At 44.4% G+C, this 12374-nt stretch overlaps 4 protein-coding genes across 4 annotated transcripts; 1 reads left to right on the top strand and 3 right to left on the bottom strand. All coding sequences in view use genetic code 12, as the record gives it.

Annotated features, from left to right (window-relative positions):
• Positions 1 to 763: 763 nt before the first annotated feature.
• Positions 764 to 2653, bottom strand: CXQ87_001198 (uncharacterized protein; the record flags this gene model as incomplete). The annotated part of the gene is made up of 3 exons (XM_025479745.1): positions 764 to 790; positions 1109 to 2005; positions 2150 to 2653. The coding sequence occupies 3 exons, from the start codon at positions 2651 to 2653 to the stop codon at positions 764 to 766; spliced, it is 1428 nt and encodes a 475-aa protein (XP_025339218.1).
• A 3209-nt stretch (positions 2654 to 5862) lies between these two features.
• On the bottom strand, positions 5863 to 7698 carry CXQ87_001197 (arrestin C-terminal domain-containing protein; the record flags this gene model as incomplete). The annotated part of the gene is made up of 1 exon (XM_025479744.1): positions 5863 to 7698. One exon carries the CDS (start codon positions 7696 to 7698, stop codon positions 5863 to 5865), a length of 1836 nt encoding a protein of 611 aa, XP_025339217.1.
• Positions 7699 to 8920: 1222 nt separating this feature from the next.
• On the top strand, positions 8921 to 10755 carry HBR1 (nucleoside-triphosphatase; the record flags this gene model as incomplete). Its single annotated transcript, XM_025479743.1, has 2 exons — positions 8921 to 9204; positions 10089 to 10755. 2 exons carry the CDS (start codon positions 8921 to 8923, stop codon positions 10753 to 10755), a joined length of 951 nt encoding a protein of 316 aa, XP_025339216.1.
• Positions 10756 to 11133: 378 nt separating this feature from the next.
• Positions 11134 to 11985, bottom strand: HMX1 (Hmx1p; the record flags this gene model as incomplete). Its single annotated transcript, XM_025479742.1, has 1 exon — positions 11134 to 11985. One exon carries the CDS (start codon positions 11983 to 11985, stop codon positions 11134 to 11136), a length of 852 nt encoding a protein of 283 aa, XP_025339215.1.
• Positions 11986 to 12374: the final 389 nt, after the last annotated feature.

Here is a 12374-nt window from a genome sequence, read left to right as displayed (position 1 = left end):
GTTTGTCGTTTCTGCTGGTGGTGTTATCGATGCCGCGGTGACGTCATTGATGGTGGGGCCAGCGGCGCCGAGCGGGGCACTCAGGAACCGGTCCCTCAGTTCAGATCCAATAATCCAATTAAATTTATGATTTCAAAAAAGAATGAAAAAAAGTGTCAGGCTCATTCGGGGTGGCTTGTGCTTACGTAATGTGTCATTCATTGGGTGCTGGTTCTCAGTGGTACGCTTATCGGCTTCCAGGCACCCAGACCAATTTGTGTTCGTAAAACCCGCTTTATGTGTTCAATTATGGAATCATAGCGTTCTCGTAATCGGAAGGTGACTATGCCTGCTTGAGACTGACAAAAAATGATAGAAAACTCTAGTGGCTGCAAATTCGAACAATCGTACACCGTAGTTTACGTACATGCTTCCCTAGTGTTTAAGACTGTCGCTTAATACTAAAGACGGAATTTGTGGCGTCAAAGTGAATGGAAGTGATAAAAAGGGTATGCAGATCATCCGGTAGCCCCAGGAAGCTGAGAAGTTCTTCTTCATGATATGCATCGAAGGTTCTTCGTTAATTTGACTACAATCAGTGCCATTGGGATAAACACTTAACATTTTTTTTTATTTATGAATCACTAAAAACAAGTCGTACTAGCAATTTGCATAATGCCTCTTTTTGAATACCTTATTCATAATTGGATTGCATTACCTGGTGGCCTTTTGAATCTGAAATTGCCCTAGCTTCAAAACTGACTCTGCCACTAATCCCCAATCATCACTTCTCCTTTCCAGAAACAAAACTCTTGATCCCTCGTCTCTCTGTATACGGCGGCGGCTGGCTTTCCGCAACAAGATCCACTTTTCTTCCAATGGGAATGTAAAAAAAAGTCGACAAATTGTGATCGGTCTTTTCTTGCGTTTGGTGAACCCTTATACTAATGCACACGCTATACGCTCGATGAACGGTATTCGAGAGAACCGAAGGAGGAACATCGGGGATTCTGCAGTTAAGAAAGCTGTCGGGAAGTTGCAAAACCCGCCATTTGCCTTTGGATGAACCCATGTGGTATCGAGTTTTGGTGGTCGTCTCCTTGATCGTGGTGTGTTTCATCCTCGCTACCTGATACCCTTTGGCAGATTTTGTAGTTGTTCGTTGTAGAAGCTCCACCCTTATACGTTTTATGTAAATGCATTCGTTCAACAGGGTGCTTTGGTGGAGTTTGAGGGTGATTAATTCGTAGAGAAGCTTCCCGGGAGAGGCTTGTCTTCCTTTGATCTTGCAATAGCTGAAGTTGAAACTCGGGTCATTCAGCTTGTAGTATTCCGTGAACCAGGGAACCTCAAATACTGTAGCAAATCTTGAGAGATGGAAGTTTTCTTTGCCAGTATTGCCCAGACTAGCTTCCTCAACTATCCAAGCTCCTTTAGAAGGAGCTAGCAGAAGCCCCAGACTCTCCTTCTCACTTCCAGAGCACCAGTCTAGAAAAGACTTCTTTCTCTTCAAAAAAGCGTCTGGAAGGAAAACACTGCTTATCACCATGACAGAATCGCCCATAGCGGTGGCACTTACATGATAACCGAAACTGTTGGAATGCACCTGTTGAAGCCGTTTTGCCATTATAGATTCAACATCGGTCATTATGAACGGGGATAAATTCACCTTTTCAAGTGACAAAACATCCTGCCTTTGTTGGACTTGGTCTTGGGGCTGAATCCCTGATTTGCTGTCGTTGATTGCAACATCGATATCTATAAGCGTGGAAAACTCCGAACGACAGCTGTTTTCTGAGTGACATTCACATGTTATCTTGATTTCGAGTGCATAGGTTCTGGAGCAAGTCTCCGAATGAAACGTGGGTCCGATGTTGGGAAGGTTGCAGTCGTACATGGCGTTCGTGAAATCAGCGACAAAGACGGTACCTTGGGGTTTGAAGTTGGACAAGTTGAAAGCACTGTTATACTCCTTATCTCTTAGAGTGCTTGTTCGAGTGTTCTCCTGGATGCCAAAGCCTTTCAACTGCGGTACAATGCATCTGGTGGTTTCTTTCAAATTAACCACCACTCGCCTAAGTGAAACTTCTGCTTGGCAGCGACAGAAATAAGTATTGGTTTGGTTCAATCGGATTTTAAAAAATTCAGAAATCTTGGCTCCTGGAGACACGACGTTAAGGAGTCCTGAGGCAGAGAAGAGGCTCGTTCGGTACGATGCAATCATCTTAAGATAAACGGCACCATCATTGTTAAACTCGTATTCTCTGTTTTCGACTTTGTGTGTCACGCCAAACGCAAGAGGAACCCTGTCGTCCATGGACTGAAAACATTGCATTTCCCACACATGCGTTCTTGTCCAACTAGGATTGGGCATCATTAGAAGCTGGTTTGGTTTGATGACAGAGGACAAGAGACGAACTTTTCCGTCTTTCATGTTTGGGCCCTGTCCAAAATCCTGAACTCCTTCGATTTCTCTGGCGTTCTTGATAGCAGATAAACTATCTGTTTCGGCTTTGGGCAATTCTCTCAAACGGAGAATGGTGGCTTTCCATTGCTTGCCCTTCACCCATGAGGTGTAAGAGTCGTGAGAGACATAGTTTGAAGGATCTTTCTCTATTTCAAGTGCAACAAAATCGTTGCAAGTGTTTTCGCCAATGTGATAGATAGTGTTCATTTTTTTGATACGTGAGAGAAATGGAGAAGAAGGGGAGAACGAGGCCTTTTAAGCGATAGAGTACCGTCACCAAAAAATAATTATGTTGCGCTTCGGCGAAGGAAGGAAGCTGCATTATGATGACCAGCTTTTTAACGGCGAACTTCCCGATGATCGCTCCGTTTTGCTGACAATGATTCAATTGGTTTGAGGATCTGAGGGTAGAGTTCTGAAAGGGAATATCCGAATATGCTTTATTGCAGTCATAAGAAGCTACCTGCCAGTGATAAGGGCTTTACCGTGAGATCGTATGAAAATTTGTTAATCTGAAAATATGAGTATTGTATTTGCTTTTGAGGTGCTAAAGTATTAGGAATCGTCGGTGCTGCAGAATCCTGAATGAATTACCACTTTGGTGCTTCTCATTGAATGGCTGCAAATTGTGTAAGGCAAGCAGAGAGGCTCACAATTGGCTCCCTTTCTGAATATTGTTTCAGAAACTACGAAGACAACGAGAGTCCTTGGACCATATAGCTGGAAAAACGGAATAAATTGAATGGGTATAAATCGAAGTAATCAACCATAAGGCCCAAACACACTCTGAAGGCATTGTACGGAAGTGTTAGTGGAAACCAGAATACCCAGAAATCAACAAACAAAATAATAACAAAAACCCAATGCTCATTAAATCCATACAACTAGATCTGCTGTTTGTTCTCGACAAAAAGGTACCAATGTGTCCCGTGTAATTGTACCTCCGGATTCATCTTTAAATCAGGCCACTACAGCTTTAACCACATTGCTTCAAGTTCCCCATCTGAATAAGAGACATTGCAGCTCTTACTTGCCCTCCATGGAATCAGAGCGACTCCTCAGCAGATTCAAAACTACTACCCCCTTCAGTCTCACTTTCTATGGTGTGATACGGCGGCGGTTGGCCCTTAGAAAGAAGATCGCCTTTTTTTCCTATGGGCAATTCAAATAGAGTGCACGCATGGTAGCAGGTGTTCTGCTCTGAACTCTTCACTTTTACACTTACACACACAGAATAAGCTCGATTCATGGTGTTCGAGAGTAATGAGGGAGGAACATCGGGAATTTCGCAATCGATTAAGTCATCGGGAATTAGTAATACTCTGTCCCTGCCTTTTCTTTTAACCATGTGAAATCGTGTTCTAGGTTCCATCTTTTGTAGATTCCTGTTGTGAGTCTTTAAAACCTGTTTCCCTTCGGAAGTTCTGTGTGTTTCTTGCGTTTGAAGCTCGACATTAACATTGACTACCTCAATGTACTTATGCAACATAGTATCGTCGTAAAGTTTGAGGAAAATCAATTCGTTGAGGCACATCCCAGGACAGGCTAGTCTTTCTGGAGTAATGTGCTCGCTCAAACTGAAAGTGGAATATTCCGGAACGTAGCTTTCCAGAAAAAAGGGATAGTCAAAAACTGCTAGAAACGCTGATTGAAGGAAAGTTCTTTCACAAGTAGCCCTCCCTCCAATTTCCAACCTTCTTCCGAGGGAAATAGACGGAGCTGCTGAGCAGCGTCGTTTTTTTTCACTCCAGGACGCCAACCGGAAAAAGACTTTTCTTTTATGTAATCTCCTGGGAGAAAAACGGTAGTAAAGACGACAACAGAATCCCCATTGTTGTGGCACTTGCATGATGGCCCAAGCTGTTGGAATGCACTTGATGAAGCCACCTTGCCATTAAACTCTCAACTTCACTCAATATTGAAGGCGATAATTTTGCCATTTGAAATGACAAAAACTCCTGGCTTTTTACAACCTGTTTTGGGGGCATAGATCCGAATTATCGTCGTCGATTGCGACGTCGATATCCATAAGCGTGGAGTATTCTGAACGACAACTTTTCTTTGAATCACATTCAAATATCATTTTCACCTCGAGAGCGTAGGTTCGGGAGCAGTTCTCCGAATGAAAAGTGGGCCCGATATTTGGGAGTTTACAGTTGTACATATGTTTAGGCAACAGACGGGTGAAAACAGCATTTTCCAATTTGAATTTCGAAACATCAAGAACACCGTTATTTTTTGTATCTCTCAAAGTGGTTGTTAGAGTGTCCTCCTGGACGTCAAATCCTTTTGACCGTGGCACTATGCATCTTGTGATTTCCTTCAAATTGACGATAATATGGTTTAACGACACCTCTCCTCGACAGCGACACAAGAAAGGACTTGTTTGATCCATTTGAAAAGAAAAAAACTTCGATAATTTAGCACCTGGTGACACTACATTGAGGAGTCCAGAATTCTCGAACTTTCTGGTTTTGTAGCGTGCAATCACCTTTAGATTCACGGTCCGATCATTACTGGAAATCTTTTCGAACTCATACTGTCTTTTTTCGACTCCGTGTGTCACACCGAACTCAAGAGGAACCCTGTCATCCATGGAATGAAAACACTGCATTTCCCATTCACACTCTAAATTCAAATCAATATTAGGCATCACTAGAGCCTGCCTTGGTCGAATGATAGACGACAAAAGGCGAATCCTTCCATCATTCAAGTTTGGACATTGTCCAAAATCCAGTATTCCTTCGACTTTTCTAGCTTTTTCAATAGCAGAAATGTCCTTCCCTTTGGATTTGGGTAGCTTTTCAAAACGAACAATGGTGGCTTTCCACTGCTTGCCTTTCACCCATAACGTATGAGAATCGTGAGATACGTAGTTTGAAGGATCTTTTTTTATTTGCAGAGAAACAAAATCGTGGAAGCTGTCTTGGGGTTCGCCAAGGTGGTAGATGAGACTCATTCTGTGAAATCGTGAGATATCAGGAGTTGAGAGGGCAATTTATGACTGGTTGCCAAAAAATAATAATGTGCCGCTTCGGCAAAGGTCAGCGCTTTACTATTATTGCCAGTTACTCGAGGTCCATATTTTAATAACCTCGTAAAATGCCTTTTGAAGCTGAATGTATTTTGAACCGGTCTCAAATGTTAGGTCGTGCTGCTCTAAGAAAGTAATGGTGAAATGCTTCATGAACATGTCTATGATACCTCGTCAGACGAGTGCTTTGGGAAACTGAAGAAAATAGTAAATTTTACTCTATTTAATGGCTGCAAATGAAACTGCAAAACAAACAAAAAAAAAAAACTACATGCGGTATAGTTTTACAGCCTTTTGGTGATAGCATTCTATTCTACTTTCAAGTATCATCCTGAGGGAGCATCATTCTACGCCGTCCAACAGTTCAATTATACGCCTGGCATCATCTCTCCTTTTGGTTGATAGGAAGTTCCACAAAACGTGTCAATTCTTTGACCATTTCGGGATTCCACTCAAAGAACAGGATATGGATTTTCACACTGTAGGTTATATGGACAGAACTAGATAGTAACGAAGGAGGAACATCTGGAATTCTGCAATTGAGCAAAGCGTTGTCGAGTCTCAAAAATTTACCCGTTGTATTATCCAGCTTCCCATGCGAACTCCTCCACAACTTGATGCGTTTTTTGCACAAATTGATGCTCTTCTTCTTTTGAGCCTGGGATCCGTCGACAGTCCTTTGTGTTGTGTGTTGGATAAGATCGACTCTGATTCTCTTGAAACAGATTTTATTAAAGTTCGTGTTTCCATGAACATAGACCTCGATCAAATTGTAGAGATCCTCTCCAGGAAAGGCTCGTCCCCCAGGAACTCTTGTACATGTCAGCCAGTACTTCGAAGTACAAATTCCACAACCGAGCTTACTAGCTCTAGAAACTGCCAAAAACGGCGACAGAATCAACCCGTCAATGTTTTCATGAATCGGTCCCTCGAATTTCCATCTGCCGTTTGAGAGCACTAGACGAGGCTCGTCATCAGAAAAAGCCACTTGCTTGCCTCTGGGCCAGGTTATGTCAAAAATTTGCTTTTTGAGTTTATCAGGAAGAAAAATTGTCGTGATGACAAGAGCATATTCTCCCTTGGCTATGGAGCATGTATGATACCCCAAGCACCTGGAATCCATACTTTGAAGCTGCTTTGCCATAATGCCTGCAACGTCATTCATTATGTTTGAAGACAATTTCAACACTTGCACTGACAAGTATTCCAGCCTTTTTTGAACCTGTGCCGGCGCTTTCAAGTCGGTGTTGTGGTCCTTGAATGCAACATCAATATCCATAAGCAGGGAAAAAACCAGGGAGCAGCTATATTCTGAATCGCAGCTAAATGATAATTGAATCTCAAGAGCATATGTTCTGGAGCAGTTTTGCGAATGAAACGTTGGACCGACGTTTGGAAGGTTGCAGTTGTATTCGTTCAAAGCCATGTACTTGATGAACGCAGCTCCCTGACTTGTGAATGTCGAATGATCCAAACAACAATTTGTGAAATTGCAGTCTTTCAACGTCGTCGATCTAGTATCCTCCTGAATACCATAACCCTCTCTGTGTGGTACAATACACCTCGTGGTCTCATGCAATTTGATAAGAATATGGGTGAGTGAAACTTTTCCTCGGCAGCGACAAAAAAAAGCATTAGTTTGTTCCAATTGAAGGTCAAGAAAGCTTGATAGCAAAGCACCAGATGAAACAACATTGGAGTGTCTTGTAGAGCTAAACTGGCTCGGGGTGTAGTACTGGGCTTCTACTTTTAGAAACACAGGCTCACTATCTCCAGAATTCTGTTCAAGTAAAAGTCCCTTTTTATCGATTGATTGTGTTACGCCAAATTCAAGAGGAACTCTCTCGTCCATTGTATGAAGACACTTCATTTCCCACACACCAGTGTTCTCATATTTATCTGGACAAGGTTCCATGAGAAGCTGCCTCGAACGAATGATAGAAAAGAGGACCCGGGTTTTTCCATCCTCTAAATTGGGTCCTTGCCCAAAATCCATGATTCCTTCTGCTTTTCTGGCTTTTTCAATTGAAGAAATGTCGTCAGTTAGAGGAAGCTCACGCAAGTGGATGATGGTCAACTTCCATTGCTTTCCGTTCAACCAGTATGTGTGGGTGTCGTGGGAATTGTAGCTTGAATGATCATTTTCGATTTGGTCAGCCACCCATTTCTGGAATTTGCTTTCGTCGCTGTAGTCGTCCATAAGGTATACTGGAGTCATGGTTGAGTAGGTGAAGAAGGAAAAGGACCCCTCTTACTTAAGTAATGCAATGAGGAGGGATTTTATCAGGAAAGTGCAATTTGCTTCAGAAATAATTGTTTTTCGAGTTTCCTGACCGGTCAATATCCATGACCTTTGGGTGGAAAAAACGTGCTGCTTGGACTTGCAAGGTCCTGAATTGTTATAAAGTTTAAAGATTCGATATATTCTCTAAACCTCAAAAAAGCTTGATATCGAGAAGAACGCTTATGGTGGTGGGTATAATGTGAGAAGGTCCAATTTCAACTAAGAGGTTGGACGGACACTACGACAAATGCATCATTTGCAATAAATGCTGTACTACCGGTTCTCTTCTATAGAACCGTAGATAATAACCTCATTTCTCAAAATGAAAATGTGTCAAATCGCTGAACGTACTATCTCATAGCCACTCTGGTATCTGGTAACTTGAGAGAAGGTTTTTACTATAATTTCGGTTTATAGCTTTAAAATCTGAGGAGTAGGTGAGCGAGACACCAATTCCGAAGCGACCTTCAATCGACGTCTTCATGAAAAAAATAAAAACCATCCCAACCTGGGCTGTAGCTTATCTTGCGTCTAAGATGTCAATGAGAAGGAAGTACCAATGCAAAAGTGCTACAACCTGTCGTCTAAGCATTTTGAGCATTAAAGAGGTTTCTAAGACATTTTATTAAGATTCGGCCGTGGTCTTGAATCCTGCTCAATTTTTAAGCCTCACCGTAAATGCCTTATCTAGATGCATCGCAACGTTGCAAAACTCAAAAACCCCAATTCTATTTAAATCCGTGCAATTACGATCCAAACTTCCAATCTACAAACTCCTACCAATTAACCCCAAACCTGAACCAATGAAACTGCTCCATCAAAAACCCAAAACCATAGATGTCGGAACTTACTCTAGCCGATGTCCATATCTCAGCCTTGCTGCGCCGCACAGCATCCACACCTATCTTCCCGCCCCCTTCTCAAGAACACCAAAAATCATCAAATCTACAATTTTAAAAAAGAAAATTAAATACATAGCCACCTCCTCAAATACAAGAGCCGATCTTGCCAATCAGGTCGGTCATGTGACTCCCGGTCACGTGACGCCAAGGTCCAAGCAATATGCCCCGTATGTAGTCCTACCCCAGGCTACCACATTTCTTCCATCACCAACAACTCCTTTTTTTCTAAAAAATCACATATCCTTCAAAATCCCATGTTCATTCCGCCAGAGCGCCTCGCCAAACGAGCGACTGCCGAGTCCGTCGTCGGCATCGTCGTGCTGCTCTGCATCATCTTGGGAATCGTTGCCTTTGCCTTTGTGAGCCAGAAAACACTCCGTAAGTTCTTGACACGAAAGAAGGCACGGCCGTTTTCTCGAGAACCCCGCCCACCACAGCCCGTGGCCACATACAACCCCGGGCCCGTCCAGACGACACAGAATACGGAGCTCCACACTGTCCATACACCTCCTCCCAAATACGAGCCTCCACCACCACCGTACCAGGCCCATTTGCGAGAGGAGCACTGATCGCCTAGTGTTAACTTATTACTTCATTTACGCTTAGCTCCCAGCTGATGGCTGGAAAGCGGAAATCCAGGTAGACGTCATCGGGTGGATGAGAGGATTCTTGGCAACGCCGTTCACGCAATTCGGTTATGATAGAGATGATTGCGTTGACACGTCTGGTTTTAATGGGTTGCTGGGAGAATAATATTCAAACGAACGTTTAATTGGCCTTCTAGTACCCCCATTGATCTGTCGGTATCCCTTTCCCTGGACACCGTTGCCAAACCAATTACAACTGCCCTACAACCTCCTTCATGGCTACGCACCCTCAAATCTTCCCAAGCCCTCGACTTCGTATCACCCGCTAATCTACGCCTCGTGGTAATAACTCCCGGCTACTGCGCCTGGTCTTGATGAGGCTTCCTACCGCGGATACACCATCAGCCAATCTTACCCTATCCTCAGCCCCAGGCGCCCCTATCCCCTATCCTCGCTACGACTTCACGATTCGCTTTTTGAAGCGCTGCTCGCTGCTCACAATTTGCTTCATTCCCCCTAATACCACCCTTCCCCTAACTGTGCTTGAGGCTCAGTCTAGCATCAATCGGGCTGCGCCCACCAATTGAGCCCCATGCGACCACAATTAGCATACTCACGATTTAATAAACGGAACATAAATGAACACTTGAAGAAATAGATTTGGAATCGGGTCCAATCTATGTATAAGGGCATCGTCTCTGCACGTGATCTGTATCACGTGCGCGGCATCGCCATAAAATCTCTAATCAACCTCCATCACCATCAATGACACCCAAACCCTCCAGATTCCACCCTAATATCATCATTACGGGAACCCCGGCTGCGGAAAGACGAGCCTTTCCAAGAGTCTCGCCGAAAGTCTCTCCGGAAGCGACTACAAGCACTACAACATCAGTGAGCTTGCCAAGGAGAGAGATTGTATTGAAAGTTACGATAAGGAAAGAGATACCGGAGTTGTGGATGAAGACAAACTTCTAGACAGCTTGGAAAACGATCTCAGAGAAGGAGGAGCCATTGTGGACTGGCACTGTTGCGACATTTTCCCCAAAAGGTTGATTGATCTTGTGGTTGTTCTTCGGACCGATAACTCCTTATTGTATGACCGTTTGAAGGCCAGAGAGTACAGCGACAAGAAAATTGATGAAAACATTGACTGTGAAATCATGGAAGTCATCTTGAACGACGCCAATCTGGCCTACAACAAGGAGATTGTCATTGAGTTGAAGTCCAATAACGAGGAGGAGATCAAGGATAATCAGGCAAGAATTGAAGCATGGATAGAAGCCTGGAAGAAGGACCACGAGGATGGTGCCACCAATGAAATCAGTGAGTTTTATGCTGATGAAAGTGAAGTTGATGGAGAGGAGGATTCTGAAGATTCTGAGGAAAATGACGATGATGAAGAGGCTTCTGGTCTGGAGAGTGAAGAGGAATCTCCTGATGAGTATGAAGATGAGGAGGACGAGGATGAGCCAGCTCCTAAGAAGAGAAAAAATAACTGAGGCTCATCTCAAGTGTATAATAGTGTGGGGAAAAATACCACCAGCTGGTAGGAATAGATGTACATGGTTGGAAAAAGTTGTAAGGTAGGTAAAGAGCTTGAATAGAAATTCCTCTAAATTGATCAAATTGATACAGATGCTCGACTTTCCCTTTAAAAATAACCCAGTGCAACGTTACAAGATCTGAGCCTCATGCTGGGCTCGGACATACCGATGGCCAAATGCCGACTGATTTTCTAGATAGCCGCACCATCACGCTCATCTCAGAATTCTACACTTTCCTATTTGTTAACCAATGCGGCTGCTCCATGCAGCGGCCATGTATTGATATCCCATGAGATCTAATGTACAGCGGCGCAGGGCCGATTAATGAAAAAGCTAGTAGAGCGAGTGAACAAGCTTGGAAAGAATCAACAAGGCGGCGATGGCGAAAAGCGCAATCACCACGTAGTAGCCTCTGGTGGCAAAGAAGTAGGACCACTTCTTCTTGATACGGGTCAAGTTGTGGTGCTCCAACTCAATGACACACTTGGCGTTCTGCTGGAAAATGTACTTGGACTCCTCGATAATGTCGAGCTTCTGTTCCTCGGTCAAGTCGTTACGCGTGGCCAACTCGTAGTCTCTCTTGTAGAGAAGTCTGAAGGCGTTCTCGTCGGCAACGTCAAACTGGAAGAAGTTCGTGCCGAGCTTGACAATGTCATCGTGCTTCAAGCCGTCCTTCTGTGGGAAAAGTCCCGTGGCTCTCAGAATCGACAGTCTCATCACTCTGCCTCCGGCGAAAAGAGCCAAGTACATAACGTGCAAGTATGCAAACAAGATCCATGGCTTCTCCAGCGTCACCTCGCGGATGTGCTCGACAAACTCGATCTGGGCAGGCATGATGGGGCTCATGAACTTCTCCTTGCGGTCGTTGTAGTAGAACAACAAGTCCTGCTGAGCTGGAGCGCTTCTGGCAATGACAGGCTTCCACACCTTCTGCAACATCTCGCTCCACTCGTCGCCCTTCTCCAACTGGGCGTGGAGCTGACTCTCGACGGTGGCGAAAACGTGGTAGAAACTCTGCAAACCCTGTCTGTAGATCTTGTAGTCTCTAAGGGCCAAAGCGAACTTCAAGGTGACAAGCTTGTCGATTTTGTTGTGAAGGGCTCTGGTCTCCAGGTTGATTCTGTTGGCAAGGGCGCCAACATCGGTCTTGTGTGGGATGGTTTCTTCCTCAGTCAACTTGCTCATGGTGGTCTGGAGGGTGGTTTTTAAAAAGTTGAATTACATTCTGTAGCGTGGGCGCTTGGCTGCTTATATAGTGGTGCCGATAAGTCCGCGCATAACGCGCCTCGGCCATATCGGTGCATACCACCCTGCACGCGCGGCTGACTCTTGGACACACTTGTGGGCTGTTTTGTTTAAGCGAACGTTAGGCAGATATCGGGGAACCTCGTGGAAGATACGGCTCGACCCTGGGCTTTGGGACCAAAAAACGCCGTACTGCATGTAGACGCGACCCAGACATGCCCATCACCGATGTCCGCAATTTGAAAAACCCGTACACCCCCTATAATAAGTATTGGGTCCCGCGGTTCTGAGTAGCTGCCCTGGTCCATAGTTCCGGTGCTAAGCGAGAA

This window comes from Candidozyma duobushaemuli, assembly GCF_002926085.2.
Source record: "Candidozyma duobushaemuli strain B09383 chromosome Unknown A_B09383, whole genome shotgun sequence".
In the NCBI taxonomy this organism is placed as follows: domain Eukaryota; kingdom Fungi; phylum Ascomycota; class Pichiomycetes; order Serinales; family Metschnikowiaceae; genus Candidozyma; species Candidozyma duobushaemuli.
Note: the sequence above shows the minus strand (reverse complement) of the source record. Positions and strands in the feature narration are given on the sequence as shown.